We start from the raw sequence: 22326 nt of genomic DNA, 5'->3' as shown, positions 1-22326 counted from the left end.
GTAATAGTGCCTACCTTTAAGAATATTTATAAGTACATCAGTCTTCGGTTGGAGTTATTTTCGCAATATAATTTCTCAAAATATTTTTACAAAATTTGACCACAAAACAGCCCGTGCCAAAGTTGTGTAGGGAAGCCGGAGGAAACATTAAGGAGGAAATCAAATCGATTCTCGGCAGGTTTGACAGCTTGTTTACATCAACCAGCGGCGTTAGGGGAAGCAGCGGCTCTGGCAATGGAGTCGATAAGACGAAGGAACCTATAACCATTCCGGCCAGACTCCCCTCCCCACCGGAATGTAGTTTGTAGCCAAATGGTGTAGTGATATTTTCTCGCTCCCAAACGCAAAAAGGAAACCGCCAAAACAACCGGAGGCTGGATACATGGAAGAGTGGATGGACATCTGCCAGCAATTGGTTATTTCGTTTAAATATTTTCACCTTTTTTCGCTGTTAATAATTCAATATATTTCACGCAAAAAGTTGTGCCTACAATGAATGCCAGTAAGTTCCCCTTGAAACCACACACTGTAGGGCCGAACTTTTTTTTTGAAAATGCTTCGCAAATTTGAGCAATTCCAACTTGTCCGAAACTGAACTCAAAATCGACTGGCAAGCCATGAAACAAAAAATACGGTGGCAGCAGCCCCACAGTGACTTCAAATATGGCAGAATGCTGTTCAGAAATTTATGAAAATTCGCCATCATAAGGTGACCTGATTTTTTAATGGTTTTCAAGTTGATTGTTTGCTAGGGTGCTGGGGGGCCAACGATGTCTCACGAAAGCATAAAACGAGCCTTACAAATTTGCGGGAACGAAAAGAAAACTCATTTTACATGTGACAGAAGACACGGTGGCGTCGTCAGCGGACCTGCCAGGCCAGCTCAAAAATTGGAATTGGTCCGTGTGCCATGGGGTGAAAAACTGTGCATAGAATGCGTTTACTGGCTGCCCGGGCGCCTTGTGATTTTTCCAGAGTGACACCCAGCCACAGGTTCGCCCTCACTGGTGCCGTTTCTCTTCTCCTCCCGAAAAAAGCCAATATCGTCGACGCTGACAGCAGCAGAGAAGAGTTGGGCCATAGCCCTGGTTCCTGTCTCTGGCCTGGCCCTGGCTCTGACTGTGGATCTGGTGATGCTGATGGTGACAACCACTGACATGCCCCACACACATTGCCGGAGGGCCCGCTGCGTGTCAGTATTGGAGTGTGGCGGTGCTGGTGGCGGGTTTGCAGTGTAGTCAGAGCTGTGGGGTGGGGTAGAAGCCATATGCAAATTCCGGCAGTGTGTCGCCTTTTGGTATTGGTTTTGTTTCGCTTATACGCTCAGTGTATCGATTTAACTGCCCGCGTGGCTTCCCGTGGTGCAGCGACCGCCTCCGGCGTTGTGTCCTCCACTCGTCCCTGTATGTCCTGGTCGCCCTGGCCTGTGGTTTGTTTTCGGGTTTCATTTTCTACCAATTTTTTACAGCCCTAAAGGCTTGTTGTAGTTGTCAGCATCAGCAGAACATTCAGGTTCCCTTTCACGTTCACGTTCACATTCGCTCGTTGTCAGCCTCATTGTTGTCATTGTTATTTCTGTCTGCAGGAAATTGTTGTATGCAAACATTAAATTTTTCAATAGGTCAATTTTTGCGCCAATCGCCTAAGCAAAAAAATGTTTACAAAAATGTATTCTGGTGTTTTTGTATGTCCCGGCTTAGCCATTTTACTGTTTGTCGGTGGCACTTTTGCTGCTTTATTCTTAAATTGAGGTTATCAAACAGATTTTCGCACTTTTGGCGATTCAAATAAATTGATTTGGACAAAGCCAGAAAGGAAATCAAATCAAAAAATGCTTGCGCAAATATCCAAATAATTGCCAGGGACTTTGATGGACATTTATGTACCTGACTGTACGTGTGCGACTATGTGTGTGTTGTCTGTTGATTTGCGGTTAGTTTCTCTCACGGATAAATATGTAGTAGTGTTTTTTTTGGGCTCGTGTCAGAGTGCTAATGTCGGGAAAAAGTTTCCTACATTTGTGTGTCACAGATCCATTCGGACATGGAATTTGTTGAACCTATTTTGACAGGATGATAAAAAACTTTTCTCGCTTCAGTGTCTGCTACTGTGATGAAGGGAGCACCTTTGGCCTGTTTTTGGACAGAACAGATATTAAATTTCCCAAATGATTCGAGCGTTGATGTACATTTCAAGTTGAAATTCTGACAAATATGTATTTATTCGTTGGTCGCCATTGAATAATTTTGATACGTTTGACACAGCATTTAATTACACGCTCACAGAATTAATATTCAGAAGAGAATGAATTATTTTCAAACAGAAATTGATGGAAATGCAATGGACAACAGCAATGCATGCAAATTTTGCTTTAAGTTTCATTGGAAATATGAATGTATAATAGCGATGAGTTGAAATGACAATTTTATTGAAAATGTTTATTCAATTACAGATTTATCTGTATTTTTATTTTTATTTTTATTTAAAAGTGATGGAACAATTGTTGAATGCTGCTCACATTTCAGTGCAACTCATATGGAAATGGAGCTGTCATCAATCCTCAGCTCTGTAATTAATCATTTCTCCTCACAATGGATCCTCAATTAACTCAATCATTTTTAATTCCAAATAATTTCTTTGTATATTAATGCATACCCCAGCCCATCAACCCATGAACGTTGCCATAGCGAAAAGCACTCCACTTTACATGCACTTTTCTTTAGAAATTCTCTTCAATAGTTCATTTTAATTCCCTTAATTTCCAGCAAGAACAATCAAGAACATCAACAGCACTCCAAAATTTCATTAGAAACCCCTCAGATTTTAGCAGGCAGACTTAATTTCTTTCCCAGACAACAAGTTTATTATAGTCTGCGAGAAATAATTTAAGCAGTCTGACAAAAATGTCAAACTCATGCTCAAGTTTGTACTTCAGCTGCTGCCACGGCACTCCTCCCTGATGCAGCTGTTAGCTCTGCTTCTACTGCTGCAAATTAGATCGTTGTCCGAAATTCGATTGTATCATTTGGGGAGTTTTGCTGTGAGAGAGACAAGGAGTGCATTTGGTGTCCGAGAAAAGTTTTGCGCACAGTTCTAATTAGCACACTAAAGATATTCAACACTCAACGTAATTAAATGGAATTTTAAGCGATGCATCGTCCCAGTTCCAGTGCCAGTTGCCACTTGGTCGAAAGCGCCTTTAATTACGGGCAGGAGGCTCCTGCTGTTGCAGCTGCAGCTCCTGATAGTGGAAGCAAACAATTCTGTAGATGGAACAACTTTTTTTGGTGGGCTGCAGCAGGAGCCTCCCCAGCAGCAGCAAAAACTTGGCCGCACAAATTAATCATAACTTTGGAGGCTGCTGCTGTGCTGCTGCTGTTGCATTGGACAAAATGTTGCCATCTCCGCCCATTAAATGTGGGTTAGGTTGGGCTCTATCTTCTGTCACTTCCTCCCCACACACACACACACACACACAAACACGCACACACACTTAAACTCATCCACTTGAAGATATGCCTTCGGAGTTTAGTTAAGTTTCTACATTTCCACATTCCATTTGGCTGGTGCAGATTTTCTTTGCGTCGGCGTTGCCGGCTGTTCCATAAATCTCAGCTGTGCCTTGACATTTATCAAAATTGCGGAAACTTTGTGAAAGGGTGCAGCTGCGCAATGGCCCAGAGACAAGACAAGTTCCTTGCCTTTGGCCTGGCAAGTTTTTCAGTTTGTTATCCCTCACAAAGTAGCCTACTCAAAAGAAGCTGGCGTGCTGTGCACCCAGGTATGTGAATTAATGTTTCTTTTTGCCGAAAACTTTCTCCTGTTGCAAGCATTTATTTCCCATTCCGCTCACGATCCTATCACGGGGCCATCCCTTGTGGATGTCATTTATGTCTGCTGCTGAATGTTGATAAGCAATAAGAACCAGGACAACAGCCGAGACGGCTGCAAGTTGCATCAAAGAAACTCCAAAGAGGCGGCAACTTCGCTGTCAAGGGCGGATGGGTGGTGGATGGATGTTGAGTGGAGTTGACACACCTTTTTGCACAGAAAATACAAAACATGGACCAAGTCTTTTGTTGTTGATGGCCATGCAGTTGCTTGAAAAATAGAGGAGATTACTTTGGGATCAATTGGGGACGGCAATGCATATATATAGTTGTAAAATGTATGTTTCTGTTAATAACATGGAATTATTCATTGAATTCATTCATTAAATTTTACACTATAACGTCCTCAGGTCGTATACTTTATTTTAACGATAATTTCGGATTCAAATATGCGATAAGCAGTGGCATAAAAACTGCTTGCTGGGTGTACTGCACTCCGAACTGCTTGGTGGACTGCTTTCACGACGCTGTAGATACGATTCACAGCAATCAGCTTATCATTGCTAGCTGCCAAACTGTTGTGCTGCCAGACTGTTGGAACAAGTACGAATCTAATGCGATATTTTCGGCGTGATGCTGCATGGACACACTACTACAAGTTTGAATTTGAATTTAAATTTTGAAAATATTCTCTTCAAATCAAATTCAAGGCATTTATTTTGTATGGATTTTTGTTTTGTTGTCAGAGACGAAAATAAATACAGATTTGTTTGTAAATAAATAATATAAATAGCTAAGATCTAAATGGAAGTACATAAATTAGTTTAAATTAGTTAAGAGAAAAGTCCAGTCGTAAGCACTAGCCCCCCGGTCGGACCACGGACCTAGACCTCATTGCACTCCAGATACATCTGGCGGCAGTCGAAGCCCGAGCGACCCCGGCGACCAGCATCGTACAGCTCCTCAAAGCTGCCGCCACTGCTGCGCCCGAGCACATAGCTGGTGGCGTATCTGAAACGGAGGAATTATGATTAAGAAATATCCCAGGAAGGGGCTGGCTCGGCCGCGTGACTTACGATCCCAGCTGGCAGAAGATGCTGCTGCCGCCAATCTCGCGCACGCACTCCGTGTTGGCGTCGCACATGTAGCGCTGCGTGCACTTGTCCTCCGAGTTGCGGTAGGTGCGGACGTAGCCCTTCATCAGGGAGATGCCCGCGACGACGGCATCGCTCACCGAGTCACGCTTGCCCAGGGAGCGGGCGGTTAGGGAGCGGTGCGAGAAGGAGGTCTTCAGGGCGTCCAGCAGATTCATCACGATCTGAATGAACTGTGAAAGGGGGAGCGTTGTTCAGTGGAAGGTGTGTTTTGTGGCATGTGTGTGTGTGTGTGTGTGTCGCGTGTGTATTTGTGTGTGTTTTTGTGTGTTGGTTGGGAGCGGTGGGCAGAGGAAGCATTAGTCAATTAGTTTTGCATTTGCTTGTGCCAATTCTAAGAGGTGTGTGTTTGTGTGTGTGAGTGTGTGGCAGTGTGTGTGGTGTAAGAGTGTGGTGTTGTGTGTGCATATAAAACATTTACATTCTCAGCACTAGGCAACAAGATTTGGGGCGTGATTTAGAGAAAGAGAAACATGCTGGAGGAAGCAATTTCAGGGGTAAAACTTCGTAGCTTAAGCTGATTGAACTTGATTCAATTCAACACCGGAGGCATTCATCAAGTAACAAGAATAAACCTAGAAATGGAAACCATTCTAAGTTGCCGACTAGCAGCTGTGAAGTGGCCCCGATCTTGTTGCCTAGTGTCTCTTGTTGAGTTTTGTTTGTATGTTCTGTGAAAGCAATAAAGATGTTTACCTCGCCAGCTTGCTTGGCCATCGAGTTGACTTGATCGGGGTCTCTGGAGCCCAAAACGGCAGACATCACAGCCACCAATATGCCCTGTGCGATTTATTAGAGAGGTAGAGGTACAGATACAGGTACAGGTACAGGTACAGGTAGAGGAGGTAGGCGGGAAACGAACATAAGAGAAGAGCCAAACACCCAGAATCAGTATAAGTTTAAGTATAGGTATAAGTATGTATGTAAAACGAAGTAATGAACGATCAACGAATTACGATAAAAGCAAAACAAAAGTGGCACAAAAGCAATCAGTAAGTGTACACCATGTTATGTGGCTAATGGATCGATCGATTTACCTGCATGGGAGATCCGCCATTGTCGACCTTGTCGATGCCATCACTGGGTGCTCCACCGCCCAACAGAGTGTTGATGATGCGAAGACCTAAGGAGGTACAGTATGAAGTTGGATCAGTCATGGGAACTGAGTGCGACTTACCCATGGAGATGACATTGGCCCAGGGACTGCCACCCAGTCCAATCGAGGAGTCCACATCATCGGACTTCGATGGCGCATTCACAGCGCCGTTGAAGAACATTGTCATCACGGTGGACAGCATGTTGGACCAGGTGAATCCGCCGGGTCCGCCCACAGTCTCCTGCAGCTGATTGTTCTCCAGATCATCCTCGATGTCGTCCAGAGCCACCTTCTTCGAGGCATTCGGCTTGACCGCGAACTTCCTGGCACTCTCCTCTCCCCGATAGACTGGCGATTGGGATAGCTGGTGCTGTCTCTGGTAGACCTCCTGCTGGGGGAAGGCGTAGGTCATCAGCAGGCAATTGCTGGCCACTATCGTGAGCAGCAGATAGGCGTGCACTTTGCTCTGATTCCACATGACTGCTGCAAAAGACAGAGCAAAACTGTTTGAAATTCATCGAAAGGCAAAGACCGCCCCCACAATTGGCATAACACTTTCACGTTGCCCAATTGTGTGTGTGTGTGTGTGAACGAGTTTCCTGAACCGCCGCACGAGTTGGGCATTAATATTAGGACTGTGCCCCCTTTCAGTGGCACATGCTTGACCTGATTTCCTATGAATTGGTAATAGTTTCATGCCTCAAATGGCAGAGAGTCCAAACAATGCCAAATGGCGAGTCTGGATTGCATTTAAGTGTTGTCTAATGGCAACTCAACTCAAATTTAAATGTTACATTTATGCTGTAGGAAACTTCATTGTAAATATGCTTTCTCCCATTCAAAAAATATGAATTGTCATGACTTGTGAAACACTTGTGAGTATTGCACTTAAATATTCTTGCATTGGGACCCAAAAAACAAGAGAGAAAAGAAAGAAAAGCTTCTCTCAGGTATTGTCAAAAATTGTCCATTTCTCATGGAGCAAAAATTACCTTACAATTTCCATGGAAACCAGATAAGAAAGTTGTTGCGGCGTGTAATTAAAGCCAAAGTCAGAGACAAAGCCAGGTTTGCTTCCGAAACAGCTAGAAACTAGTCTAACTGCTCCCAATTAAGGTGTCGGTCAAACTGAACCTGTTCCCCATCGTATCCGATCCCATCCCATGCCCATCTCCCAGTGGTCTCTGTGGCAGAAGCAGCAGGGAAATTACCCAAGTTGAGCAACATAAGCTAGAAAGCCGCCTGGCCACAGGTGGGGCACAGGTGAGGTGCCAAGTAAGAGCAATTAGCAGACTCTTCCCCAATGCGAGCATCACAGTTTTGCCTGATATTAGCATGGGGAGCCATCCAGAATTGAGCTCTTCATCCGAGCGATTTGGAATGGAAAAAAGTTCTTTCATCTTCGCTTTATTTCTGATCAGTGCCTTATTGTTTCTTCCCTGTTGCTGTGGCAAGAACCTGTTCCAGCTAGCGGTTCTCTTGCTCAGATGTCATGCAACAGGTTACCGTTACAATTAATAAAGCCAGCGAGTGTGTGGAGTCGTGGGGAATCTCTAGAGTGGAGTGGCAAGTCCAGCGGAATGCCAATGGCAGAACAGAGATTGCATTGATTTCCATTTAATTGCCGATCGCCGATCGCCGACCGCCGACAGACGAAGAACAGGCTCCCCAGAATGGGTCAAACTGCATTGAAATGTAAATTGCCTGATCATTAATCGGACAGAAGCAGTAAGCCGCATCTCACGGTTATGCCAATCGAGCTTTGATGGCTTTGTGACACAATTCGACACAGTTCCGTGGAAATTACGGTGGCCATGTAAATTTAGAAAGCTGTTAGAGCCAGCAGCTCCAGCTCCAGGGATCTGCAAGCGTGATCGAGTCGTTAAGATAATGGTAATTAATGACTGAGCTATGATACTCGCATGTGGCAGAGAAATTTCATTGATTATATGAGAGAGAAATGGTAAAATGGCAGGGAAACTGGGATGGCCACTCAAAGAACGCTCGTCTTTATGACAGCCATTTGCTGTGACATAATTCTCTCAACAAGTTGGGCCTTTCCCTCCACAACTGCTGTTTATATGTATTCATTTTTCACTACAACCAAACACGCCAACTTTAATTGAAAACTTCACACGCAACTCTTACTTTCATGGCCAGCAGCGGCACCAAATCGTTTGTCTAAAAATGGCAATTAAAATCTCTATAAAAAGCAGCAAAAGCAATATAACTATTTCGATATAGAGAGCAGCAATTACACGACTGCAGTTGGTCAAAAGTCGCAAATTAGAAAGTGTAGAAACCGCAAAAACACAAACAGCGAGAGAGGAAAAGCAATTCCACAAAGAGGGGGAGTAAACATACAGACATACGAGTACGAGTACGAGTATAACAATAACCAAGTTCTTTGGAGGCAAAAGGAGAAATATGATTGTAATTTATGTGATATTTATTTTCAGTTTCGTTTGCGGTCTCGTGCCGCGACACGCTCCACTGGGTTTCTGGTCAAAGTCAAACATGAGAAAGCGGTAAAAATGTTCGTGATTTGAGGTAAGTGAGCAGAGAGATGCACAGACACATACATACACAGATGCACGCCCATTGCTCTCTGCTCTTTTGTGAATCATTCTCCTCGGCGAAGACCTAAAAGAGGGTTGGCCAGATTTCTGGACAGTCATGGACTGGTTTCCGGCCACCGCCGCAGAGAAACTTGAGCAAAGCGGCCACAAATATTCAGGTTTCACTTTCTTTTTGCCCAGAATCCGAGCCAAGGTTTATTGACCAAGAAGGGGTTAACAGTTTTAAATAAATAGCAATTGTTTGGAGGCGCGTACTTAGCCTTAATTGGCATGCACTGCGGCTTTCTAGTCAGTTTGTGCCTTAAGTCTTTCGTCTTGTTTCGCTGGTCAGCAACCTCCAACGAACAACCACCAGCAAACCGTTGTCATTCGGCCAAATGACTGGCGGACAGTACTGCATTTTAATTCGGCCTCAAAGTTCGTGCGTGAGGGTAAAGAGTGTTGACCAGTTATATCGATTATTTGGTAACAAATTTCCAAAGTGATGCAACCTGAAGGCAAGCCGAAATGATCGCCAAGGGATGTCAGGTACGAAAAAGTTGACTTCAACTTGTCTTCAACTTTTACTGACCCCAAAATGCAGTCTGCAAATCCAACAGATAAACATAGTTGCAAAACTGCATGAAAGCAGAACAAATTGCACTTGCAATTGCCGTTGCCGTTGCCATTATGGTTATTAGTCAGCTGCAGCTGAGACACAAATTACAGCTGTCATAGCAGCCTGAAAGTCATGGAAGAAAAAGACTATTTTGCGTGAATTTTACTCACATTTCGAGATAACATGTCCCCCTCAAGGTTCAAGCATTCTCTCAAAGTGCAATCAACGAAAACAAATTCAATTTAACTCGACTGCAAAGGCAACTTAGCAGCTTCAAAGCAAAAACTTTCACCTCACTCGACTTGACAACCAAACAGCCAGCCAGCCAGTCAGCAAAACCAACAAATACAACCGCAAAATTCCAAAAGAAACCAACAACCAGCAGCCAACACAACAAACCGATGAATGAATGAAAGTTACCAACAAAAAAGTAAGGAAAAAAAGTCAAATAAAATAAAATAACTTGCTTCAAGGTAGAAGGCGATAAGAAATAAATAAAGGGCCGGCAGCAGAAAATCAGAAAATGGGTTGAATGCCAAGCAAATTGGCAAGCAAATGGCAGACAAACGTGACCTTTTACAGGCAATTAAATAAATAAAATAAATATACATTCTGTATGGGAAGTTTCCCCAAAGACTTGGCCAAAAGGCAGGCATTAATTGGCCAGCACAGACAGCAGAAAAAACTGAGAGAAAGAGAGTGAAGAGCAAGTGCAAGACAGAGACCCACATGGAATCAAGGCCACAGACAAAACGGCCGCAAGGCCTTCTCCAAAAAAGGGGAGTTGGGAGTGCCAAAAGCGTGGGCTGAGAGAGCCAAAACGGGAGGCCAGAAAACGAAAATTCTTTGGAAAGGTGAACAGACGGGCGACAGGCGCCCATTTGGGTCAGTGGGCGGCCATCATCATTGCCAGCGTCAGCGTCAGCGTCAGCAGTGCACATTGGAGGTTTGCTTCGCATCGGTTTGCTTTCCAGCGAACCTGGGCCCAGTGCACAGTTTCATATGTAGCCGGGTCTGTTGCCTGTTGGCCAAGAGTGCGTGCCCGGCTGGCAGTGTCGTCCCACCGCACCGCACCTCCAATACGCGTCTCTCCTTACCACAGGCCCCCCTCTCTCTTTTGACATGTTCCACGCTGCGTCCAGTCGATGGACGTTCTGTTTGCTTTTTCATGCAAAGTTGTTAACTCGTTTAACAGAAATTCTCCCCTACCTCTCGCTATCTCTTTCGCCCTCCCTCTCTGGCCGTTTTGTTGCTGTATTTATGCTTCAAGTTCTGTTATTTCTTTAGGCCTGACCCAAATATTTGGCTGTTGCCTCAATTTGTTGGACAAACAAAACGCATGGCACGACATCGGGACAGAATTGTGGCACTCAATCAATTGTAAATAACTTTCTAATGCTCTGGTTCTGGGCTATGACGCTGGATACAGTTGTATACAGTGCTAATCAATTGATTTGTGGATCAAGCTGCAAAGTCTCAAAGTGCATCAGCTGATCTTGAGGGAGTTTGATTGACTTCACAGGAAAATGTCTCCCCTTTTACATATTTAGCGGATGTAAAGCCGCACCGAAAATTAGTCACATATATTATTATTAAGAAATAAAAAAGTTAATGTTTCATCATTAAAAACTCCCAATTATATCCGCAAACTTTACTTTAGATGACTCAAGATGTAATAGGATTGACATATTTATGTTTATATTAATAAAGTCTTTGAATGTCTCTTAAATTAATCCACCATTCAAAAGGAGCTTTCAGTCAATTAAATTTTCAACTCAACTCTTTCATGGAATGTCTTTGAATTCAACAATTTCAGCTTGTGCGGTTCCATTTAAAAGTAGTTTAGTTGGACACATTTTTGTGGTGCTGGAACAATTTCTCTCACCTGTCTGTTAATCCCGTTAATGTCTGTCTTTCAGCTGGCTGAACTCAAAACAATTAAGCAAAATCGTAATTACTCCTTTGGCTGAGTGTAGCTTTGGCTCGTTGGCACTGGAAAAACGAAAAATTTCAGCACGCGATTGTCAAGCACACAATTCACTTAAAAATTCACCCAAAAATTGCACTGGAAAATTTCTCTCTCTATATTTTTGTTGTCGATCGATACCAACTTTCGTTTACTTCGATCCCACTTCGAGAGACTTCGGATTTCACTTCGCGATGGAGGTACTGCTGCTGCTGCTGTTTTGGTGGTGTTGCTGCGTCTGCTGCTAAAGTTGTCTGAAACGGCGATCGCCTTGAACTTGCGTTTATATAGCCTGGCCCATTTTCAGGGGCTTCGCGATGGAACTGGAAAACGAAGAAGTGCAAGCGAACATGTTGGGTCGCTCACCGCTCGCCGCTCACCTGCGCAGGTAAGAGCGCGTTGGACGCGGCTCGCTGCTCGCGGCCCAACATGTTGTCTCTTACTCGTGCGCAGGTGTGGCATGATCTGTCTTCTGGTTGATCTGCTGGCTCTGCCTCTCTTTTTGTTTGCCATTACTGTTAATGCGTTTACGGCCCATTGTTGTCTGGGCCTTTTTGTTGGGTTAAACGGTTTCTGTTGCGGTCTACCTGGCTGATCTTTCGTCAAGGTTTTCCACAACATTTGCATATCTCTGGCTGATTGATCATCTCCCTCTATTGTGGGTGCGGTACTTTTGGTTTTCTTCAACTAAGACCTTGACTAGGACGACTCAGAGGTGACTCACTAAAGGTGTGTATGTGTGTGTTCATTAAGCTTAATCCGGTCTTTAATCCTCACAGAGTTAAATCCCAGGCCCCCTCAAGTCTCCCGCAAATGAGGAAAGTTATTTGCCACCAGAAAAAGGGGCAGGAAAAACATTTTAAGGGATTGCCAAAGAACAAAAGATTCTTTTATTTTTTTGAATTTAACTAAAAGTGTGTAGTGGCAGGGTCGCATCCGGCTGCTCATCCTGCGCCTGCTGCCCAGCTAGCTACACGTGCAAAAAAGTTAAGCTGTTCAAGCAAAAGTTTGCCAAGGATGTCTGCCAGTCATTCAGTGTGTCCTACTCTTGCTCCTGCTCCCTGTCCGAGTCCCAGCCGCTGAGGCATTACAACCCTTGCGAACTCAAATCGGAAAAATAGAAATGGAACTTAGGTTCCATCTCCATCTCCAACTGCATTTGTATGTGTTTACATTTAGTTGTATTCGATTTGCATACCCGATTGGTATTGGCATTGGGATTCGGATTCGGAATGGTGAATGGGATTGGGCAAGGGTTCGGTTTCTGGGGTTAGTCTACCCCGTAAATCAATGCCAACAGTGCGGGCAATCAGCAAGTGGAGCTGGAGCCTCTGTTCGACTCCCCTTTAACCCATCCAAGTGGATTATTAAGTGGTCTTAAAGCCCAGCCAAAGTCGATTGCTGCTGCTGCTGTTTTTTCACCCATACACCCACACACCCACACACTCAGCACACATGTAGATGCTGAGTGTGTGGGTTGCTTATTGAATAAATGTGGTTGGATTTATGCAAATCCAAAGAACGACTGACGGTGCACTCCACTGACCCACACACACGCACACATGCTTGGATGGAGGTTTGCTGACCATTTGGGCATATGCTTAATGCGGCCATAATTGTTCCACATTTGTTATCACCGAACGAACTAACTTTGCATATCGATGGGGTTGCAGCTATGGCTGGGAATCAATGGGATTACTGATTTCCGCCTTAATTTATGTGCACAGCTCGTTTTTGTTTGCCAGTTCCAATATTTGTGTTTGCAGACCCTCCAATCGCATTAGCCTGATGATTTCCCTGTCAACCCAGAGAGGGAGGACCGCAGTCCAAACATGAAGCATAAATCAGCTTATCAAATTGGCATTCAGAAGTCTGGTTTATAATTTGTACAGCCAACACAATGTTTGGCCTAAATGATGGATTGTTTGACGAACAATTCGAGTGACTACAGTATATCTGTGTGTTGTGGGCAATATCGAGCAATATAGAGCAATATCCTGCTGCTGCAAACCAAGTGGAAAGTTTGCTCACTCCCGCCACTCGCGAAGCCACGCAAATTCTGTTTAAAGAAATCGAAACTCGGCAACAATTAGAAGACAATTTCATTCAATTAGCAAGTTCTGCGGCCCAAAAGATTCAAATTCTCTCTCAAATTAGCGTGCTACCCAAAGTATACCCAACAAAAAAGCTGACCCACATTTTGGCAAATTGAAATCAAAGCATTAACCGAAACGAAAAAGAAAGAAGAGCCGAAAAACTTCTGCATCAACAGCCAAATTGCTGGCGACAGAGTGCCAGGGATTTCGGTGCATACTTTCAGGCGTTTGTAAATTTATGCATACGTCCTGTTTGGATCCAGTTGGAGAGTATGCGTGTGTGTGTCTGTGTATCCCGCGTGTCGTCAGTCCTCTACTAATATGAAATCAATAAATTGGAAGCTTTTTTTTTATTGCCATCAACTTTGCTCGTGCCCCAAGAAGCTCTGTGTTTTTATTTACTCGAATCGTGTTTTATTCTCCCCCTTTTTTTCTTGCATAAAGGATAAAGATACCAAAGCAGAGCGAAAGACGATGACGATGTTGTCCTCCTAACCGAGGTCTGGAACTGAAATTTGGATTGTGGGGTCAAGGAGAGGCGCTGCTGCCACGCTCTGTGAGTTTATCAGCGCAACATTCACTTGAGAAATAATGATGTCTGCCGGAAGAGTCGTCGGGAAAGAGTAACAACAGAATCTGCTGTGGGTAAAGGCCAAGACAATATTGTCATGTTCCATATTAAATATACTTCTCCATGGATGGAATACTTGAATGTTCCTGTAGACGAACACTCTTGAACGCTAAAATGGCAGATAGATGCATTTGAGTCAGTTGCAAGCGAAAAGCTTTTTGTCATGGTTACGAAAACTGGGAGAGAAAAATAAATGTATAAAATTGGGCAAAGATTAGGATGAGATTTGGTAGAAAGGGTAGATGTATAGGTACAAAGACTTCCGCCAGAGAAATGGTTGGTAAATACAGCAAAGGATTTAGAAGGCAACTGTATATGTATCTTAAGATTAACGACATCTTAAATTTCTACACAAACGTGTTTGTTCAACGTGGATTTTATGTACCATGTATCATGAGTTTCATGTAGAATGTAGAACAAATGGTTGCCTCTCAAAATACCTACACTACACACATAAGCCGGCAGCATTTCCACATCTTCCGTATCACTGCATATTCAACGTCACCAGCAACGCCCTCGAATTAGGCCCACACAGTTTCGCATGTGGTCAAATGCAGGTCAACCCTATTCTAAGTAGTTGTCACCGCCCCCAAGTTCTCTCTCAGGGTTTGTCATTTCGGTCAGTAATGGACTTATGCAAATTACTGAGTTACACCGCGTCCAGAATATTGCATTTCAATCAATATCCTGGAGTCTGACTGACATTTGCATATGTGCGACTTGAAATTTATGAGCAGAGAGGGGCTGTGTGTATTAATGGGAGAGGTGTTAGTGGTGTTAATGCTGGAGAGAGCTGATGGAAATGGGTGCATAGTCCTCCCCAATAGAATGAAAAGGGTGGAAATACCTCCGTTGAGTGAGTCAAGCGCGGATGCTGATCAAGAGAAGGGACCCATTCAATTCACCCCTCTAAAGTACATTCAATCGGTTCTCTGCCCACTCGATTCAACCCACACACATATACATACATACATATCCCTGGCACTTTTTTTTATTACCATCCATCAAAATGGAAGTAAATCATTAAAAATACATGCTGGCAGCATTCCTTTCACCCATAAACATCAAAATCAAACATCTGTTAAGCATTTTTTTACGATAAAACTTTCGCTGGCTGCGGGTTCGGTTCAGGTTCATAATGCAAGTTTAATCGCAAAACAATGTATGGGAATTTACAAAGATATTTATAGATATATATAATTTAATTTACATGTAAATCTGCATAAGCATCCGGCTGGCAGACAGATGAGAAAATGCAAAATTGCTGAAGGAGACACAATGGCCTGCGCAGCATCTGGTGACTGATGTCCTGGCCCAGGGGTATAGGGTTACATTGGGTCTCGTCTCCCTTTTTCCACAGCTCCATGATTTCCATCACTCTCCTGGCTCTCTTTGGGCTCTCCTCTTTTCCGCGCATTGGGCACCGGCAAAGATAAAGTACATTTCTGTGATAAATATAACAACAAGTACCCAAGGCACGCACAAATGGGGCTCCGTCCCATTGGCCCATCAGGGCTCGGGTGAAAACGCATCCAAAAATTTCATGCCCAAACAAGGTTCCGGGTGGGGGGCAGAGAGTGGAGCCGAAAGGATAGGGGTACCTTCTGGCAGCTGTTATAATGATGCCGGCGATACATCATCGCAAAATGCTAACATTTTCGGCAGCGACGGCAGTCAACAGCTGTTGCCGCTGATGAATCCTTTGGGTCCGGCATGCCAAGGGTATCCTTTGCCACTGTTCAGAGTCCGTCCCATTCCATCCACTAATATTTCAATATTTTGCACATAAAAAGGCGTAAGTTATTTTTCATATTTTGCCAACGACCACTACCCAGACCTCTTCACCAATGCATTTTTGGCTAATTTCCCCTGCCCTTCCGTGAATAAATCTTTTGAATTTCCGAATGTTTGCCTTACAGGCAAAGCTATAGCCAGAGCGTGGAGCATCGATATAATTAACTATCATAGAATATTCAAGACACGATTTCAAATGCTTATTTCCCTTTGTTTGGGTTCCCTATTCCTGGTCTGCTTGGGTTCTGCCTCTGGCTGTTGCTAGTCTTCGCCATTTGTGTTTTTGTGTGTTGTTGCCACAATTCTTCTTGCTTCTGGGGCTCACATTTATGACTTGTTTTAATTTGCTGTGCGTGCTTTGTTTATGCGAAATCTGCATTTCCGTGTTTGTCTTTTGGTCGAATGCAGCTTAAAGCGAAAAATTAAAAAACTAGAAAAAACTAACTAGATGGATGATAGCGGACTGGGAGGGGAGTAAAGTGGAGTGGCCCAAAAGCCGCTTAAAAGGAATTGCATGCGTGAGGGAAAATTGGAAGTTTGGTCTGAAGAATTTTTCGCATTGCCAGTTACCAGAGAACTTGCACTAAGAGAAAGCGAGAAAGCACGAGAAAGTTGAGAGTACTTATAAGAAGAGAACAAGAGCAGGATATGCTAGGCAAGGAGGAGAAAGGGCAGAAAAAATCGCAGTAGAAAAGAGATTGAATGCTGAGGCAAAGGATGTTGCGGCAGGAATTGGACAAGAAAGAGTTGCACTTGTGGCCAAGGGAATTGTTTTTTGGGAAAATGGAAAACACGAAAACCACTAGACAGTTGTGGGTTATGAACAGAGAAGTTCAGTGTGCAACAACTACAATTATCAATATATGTCTATGTATACCTTGAAAAGTAAGCCAATTACAAAAGGGGATTATAAATATGTGGAAAAACAATAATAAATAAGAGCAAACCTTTCGGATGCAACATTTAAGCATTTAATTTCTGGAAATTCTTTAATAGTCATAAAACTATCCCACTAAGTGAGCAATATAGAAAAAACCGCATTGATCTACCACCGATAACCGAAACCCGTAGTAAATTATTAATCACTTAACACACTCAAGCACCGAAGAAACAAACAATGCGGCCGATGATTAGACAGCTCCAAGTCAATTTATATACTTATAGAGGATACCAGAAAAGAGGAGCGCCATGAGGTGGAATGGGAATGCTGTAGACAAGACAGAGCATACATCTTGGTCAGCAGACAAAAAGCTTTCATTAATTCAATATGCTTGCGGCGAGTAGGAAACCAGGGGTCAGTGAGGGGGGTCAACTATCATTAACTGGCGCTGCTCCAGACAAGCATCGTTCTAATGATGAAGGCGATGATAACCGACTGCACGGAGAGGGATATGTGGAAATGAATTAGTTTGCATTAAGTATACGCCAAAGTGTACACACAGTAGAAGCCGAGAGCAAAGAGCTCAGCAGGATTTAAGAAATATATATACATACAGTATACGTATATACATGTGTTCATACACATATATTCTCGTATATGTGCGGCAGTGTGTCTGCTGCACGACTTATGACTACCGCTCATTTAGCTGCTGTCGGAGAGAGTGAGAGAGGGAGTAGAAGCCTTCAGGGAGATTAAGAGGAGAGACTGCCCGCCAGCATCTGAGAGAGTGTTTTTGGGTGTGTGTGAAGCATGGAATATTAATTCCTTAAGTAATTCACAACATTTGCAACTAATGTTTGTTAATGAGCTATGCCAGCCATCGCCTGCTCTCTCCCTCTGTCTCTCCACCCACAGTGCCTGAGGTCAAGGCGAATACTGTGAAATGTCTGCAGCTTTGCGACTTGTTAAATGCTGGCATTACCAGAGTACCAAAGTGGAAAAGTGAAAAGGACTCCCAATAGGCAGTCCATGGCCTTAGGGCTCCTGACAGTCGCCGCCAAAACACTTAATGAAATAATTATGTAAAGCAAACAACCTGTCGTTATACCTGCCAGAGCATAGCCACCTTGGCCCCAGAGACTTGCTTTTGACATTCATTAATTTGATGATATCCAATCTTAGTTATTGTACGTATAATTACGAGGACGATGGCTGTACCGGAGGTCAGGACTTAACACAATGGATTTTACCTACCGGTGCACCGGTGGGGTCTTTTCTTCATTTGTCCCAAAGATAACCTTTTTCCTTGGGAGTATTTAGGATTAGATGACGTTGATGACAGGATATCCATCTTCTCTACTGATCCCTGTGAGAGCTTGTTGATCATCTCTGGCTAAATTATGCAGGGAACCCGGAACTATGCGAGCAAAACTTGTTTCCATCGTGCTAATCAGCCATGGCTCAAACCGCTCAAGCACACTTCCCTGCTAGCCCCATTAAATATGCAACAAACAACAAAAAGAATTCCACTTGCACGCTGTAGGACGTGGCAGGGATGGTTGAGGCAGCATGTAAAATAATTTGAAAACACGGCATTAGCGTAATGAAGCATGGAAAAGAGGGCGGGGTGGGGCGGGGCGACTGGGAACGGGATGGATGGGCGTGAGGTGGCAGTGGGAAAGTGGGTGAAGCCGTTGCAAGCAGGTGAAAAGCGCACATAAATGCCAGAAAATATGCAAGTCCTTAACTTTCATGAGTGGGCCAGGCTCATGCTGTGTGGTAGTGGCAGAGGCACTGCCAGAGTGCTGGCAAAGGGAAAACTGTTGTTGCAAATGCAGATAGAAATGACGGCGAGGCTGTCGAGGGGGCAACTGGCGTATCACACATGTTTGTCATGTGCCTCAAAGTGTCTGTCTGTGTCTGTATGGGTGTCTGCCCGGATTTTGGTTGAGTGCGAGTGTGAGCTCTCTCGCAAAACTTAACACAGGGTGTTGTGGTGACGCGGTGCTGTGGCAGGGGAGTGTATTCTTATTCAGTGCGTAATCTTCACCTTTTTCACAGTTTTGTCGTGCACTTTTATTGCATATATGGAGCTGGGCGTGGAGGCGAAGAAGCAGCAGGACCAGAAGCTCCAGCCAGAGCAGGCGCCAGACTATGACCGTGTATCGACAAAAGTTGCACCTTGAATTTGCCACTTTATGACCAAGCACCCCACCCACACCCACGGTCCCCGTTAAGTAGTTGTAAGCTGCATAATGTATTTACGCAAGCACCGGAAATTGGGTGCCGCGGGTTGGGCGGTGGCACGGTGCGGCGATGCGATGTGGCAGCCATCGTGCTAAACGCGCATAGACAAGTGTGATCCCTTGTGGATGGGATGTGGAAGCTGGTGAGGATGCACATGTGGATGCTGGCACGGATGTGCCTGTGTGATGCTGGGGAGGATGTGAGTGTGGGATGAGAAGGAGAAGGTATGAGCAGGAGGATGCCTTCACTTTTTTGCTTTATACCGGCATATTTTATGGCCATCTGAATCCAGCCAAATTGCAGCAACTCTCAGCTTGAGCGCGAGATTTGATTAATATGCAACGTATTACTGCATCCAGCGATTTATGAGGCTGCATGTAGTCCAGCCCTTAGCTGAGATTCTTAACTGCTTAGAGCCATCAACCTGTTAGGATTCATACTGATTAGATGGCACGTACCCCCTTGGATATCAAAACATTTAAGCTTCGGTCATTGCTGGAATTTCATTGCATAATTTTTGAAATTGATTTAGATATAAAAACAGGAAGACAGACAGAATGACGGCATTGTAGAAAAGGAAGAAGTTTTAACAAAGACACACAAAGACTTACAGGAAGCATAGCAGCATGGACTGGTGATGAGCTACAGTGTATGCCATGACCATAAGACAGTGCAGTAGCACATGTAGCACTCGAGAATTCGTATCAGTAACATAATACGACACTACTGAATGTATGTATGCCTATCTAATGTCTCTATTGCTTTATTTAATATCAATTTCTTTATTTAAAATACATCTTTAGATTTGTGATATCTTACCAAAAGGGACGTTGATTTTCGTTATACAACACCATTTTCTTAATTCTTTTCTTACCTTAAAATAAATCCAATGCTAAAAGAGGGGCTATAGACTCTGCGGACGTCACCAGATCTCAAACTCTGTTCTCCAAATGTTGGATTATACATATCTTTTTCTCGCACTGTTTATGCAGATGTTGGTAGATAAATTTTTGCATTTATGGGAATGAGAATTATATGTAAATTCTTTGTGTAATTGGGCAACATTTAGTTTTAATACTGCCAAAGAAAGAAGAGGGAGAAGTGGATACACAGATACCGGAAAGGTGCTTAAGGAGAGTAAAATATAGAGAGATGGAGATCTGACGATTCACACCCATTGAATCCATGGCCCAGACCAGAGACTACTTCCGTCCCCATTCTCAATGATTGTCCTGGTCCACGTTCCCGGCCCCCTCATCATTGTCATAATAATAATCATCATCACCATCATCATAGGGAGCCTTACCTCACCGCCATCAGGGGCACATTTTGTGCGGTAGTATGCAAATTAACTTAAATGTCAACGTTGGTGAAATTTTTAAAACGACAAACGCAGAATTCCATCTGAAAAGGGTGGCAATGGAAATTCGTTGGAAAATTGTGCACCAAATACGGAAACACAGAGAGATGGAGCGGGGGAAAGGAAGGGGAAAGAGAGGCGTTAGAGAAGGAGAGAGGGAAAATAAGAGACAAACTGCAAACGTCAACCGATTTTTCCCCGTCTCCTCTGTATATGTACAGTGACTGAGAGTGACTGAAACTCGGTGACAATGATGTTAACTAGAGTGTGAAAACTATGATTGGCTGACAACGACTGAGGAGAGCGTGATTTATCCACTGGAAAGGGATGGCCGCAGTGTTGCAGGAACACTCTCGTTCACACTCCCTGTAAAGCCTGATTTATGCCATATTCGTGCTCATCTCACCGCTCAGGGGTCGCCACCTCCGGTTCTCATTCGCATTCCAATTTCCACTACTTTTCCCAGCTCTTCAGGCACTTTGCATACGCTTGTTGAAACAAATGCCCCGAACGATTTTCATTTTCATTTTGATTTTCCTTTGCTTTGCACTTTCCAATTGCCTTCATACCCATGCTGCACCAAAAGAAGCAACCTCTTATGTTGTGCAATTAATGGTGGGAGTCCGGAACTCCAAAGTTGGATATAATTCTTATGCTCGACAATATGTGGGTCAACTCGTGAACATTTTCTGGCTCTTTAATGGGTGGACCATTTCTCATACATCAAAAAAGTTTTACCCCAAAAAACTAATAAAAATTCCTCAAAATGTTACCAAATTTATTGCTAAGCTATCAAATTCGTTAGTTAAAATAGAACTTCCCACAAAAATGTTCTCCATTTCATGTAATGAAATTAACAAAAATTAAATATGATGTAAATATTTTAAAAATTTCTTATTGACCAATGGAAGAGAACTCTGAACTAATGCCGAAACCAAAATCCATTTATCCGTATACCATATAGCTCACATAAAAGTTGGTTTATGCATGCCCACTTCCTGCCCAATAACCACAGAAAATTACTGCCGAATTCATTTGGTTTCGTTTTGTTCGTATTCCTTGAAATGGGATGCACCCCAGAAAAAGTTGCCTGCTGAGTCATGGGTGGAAATATTTTGACATTCAGTTGGTGTGGCATGGTCACAAATTTCAGAGGATTCGTCGTTAGTTAAATGTGTTGTAAGAGTGAATAATTTGTGTCTCTCCTTCGCTCTTATTTTTTGTTGGTTAGTTTTTTGTGGGTTCTTTACGAGTAGATGACACCTCGGTGGGGACTGGCTTGTGGTCCAGCTACGAGTATGAATGAATATTTAACAAACTTGTTCACAATTCCTAAGCGAATGTTTGAATATTTGAGTTGGTCCGCAGACCGGACCCAGGAGCATGTATGTGTTGGCATGAATATTTCCAGTAGAAAGAGGGAGATACATTTCTATTTCGCTTACCCTTTTTGGGGTCTACAGATATCTCACCTAATTTACACATTTCTACGTCGTTGTGCTGTACGAGATTATTATTCAGTGTGAAAATTGAGAATTTTCCAAAAAAGTTCAGCAACTAAAAGCAGTTTCTAATTCCATTGAAATTGTATTTTATTTATTTTTCATCTCCCTTACTTGTAATGGCTTAAGAATTATTGCAAACACTTCATTTGATTTCATTTCAATTGGCATTGCAATTTCATTAAATTTTGCGTTTGCCTTGGCATTTCAATTTAATTGTATGATGCTGTACATCACGTATACGCAACGTTGCAGAACACTCCATTCAATTTTGTTTATTTTGTTGATTAAGTTTTTGTTTTATTCTTTATGGGTCTGGCTGCGTCTAAAATTGTAGTAAGTCTTTTATATACTAACTAATGTGTACATGTAGTTATTCTTTTGGCTTTCTTCGGTTATATAATTAGTTGTGTGATGAATGCAGGGCCTCTGTCAACAAACCGCAGTACGAGTATAGCTCGCCTATTTACACAGTATTTATCATATATTCTTTAGGTTTTAGTCTTGAGAAATCAGAGCTTTATAATAGATCCAAAGTTATACGTACATATTTACAATTTATAGTTTAAAGAAACTCATCGAAATTTAAAAGA

General features: G+C 43.3%; 1 protein-coding gene across 3 annotated transcripts; it reads right to left on the bottom strand.

Moving 5' to 3' along the window:
* Positions 1–4570: 4570 nt before the first annotated feature.
* On the bottom strand, positions 4571–11489 carry LOC117586063. 3 transcript variants are annotated; one of them, XM_034275909.1, is made up of 7 exons: positions 11311–11489; positions 11143–11249; positions 6162–6560; positions 6022–6107; positions 5681–5764; positions 4907–5157; positions 4571–4841 (listed from the first exon to the last, which is right to left on the bottom strand). In XM_034275909.1, exons 3-7 carry the CDS (start codon positions 6556–6558, stop codon positions 4715–4717), a joined length of 945 nt encoding a protein of 314 aa, XP_034131800.1. In that variant the 5' UTR covers positions 6559–6560; positions 11143–11249; positions 11311–11489; the 3' UTR covers positions 4571–4714. The 3 variants fall into 3 exon arrangements, with proteins under 3 accessions (XP_034131800.1, XP_034131799.1, XP_034131801.1); XM_034275908.1 differs by having other exon boundaries at positions 4572–4841; positions 6162–6563; XM_034275910.1 differs by lacking the exon at positions 5681–5764 and having other exon boundaries at positions 4573–4841; positions 6162–6563.
* Between the last annotated feature and the right edge of the window lie 10837 nt (positions 11490–22326).

The sequence above is a fragment of the Drosophila guanche genome, unplaced genomic scaffold (assembly GCF_900245975.1).
Source record: "Drosophila guanche unplaced genomic scaffold, DGUA_6, whole genome shotgun sequence".
NCBI classification, from domain to species: domain Eukaryota; kingdom Metazoa; phylum Arthropoda; class Insecta; order Diptera; family Drosophilidae; genus Drosophila; species Drosophila guanche.
This window is presented reverse-complemented; position numbering and strand designations above follow the sequence as displayed.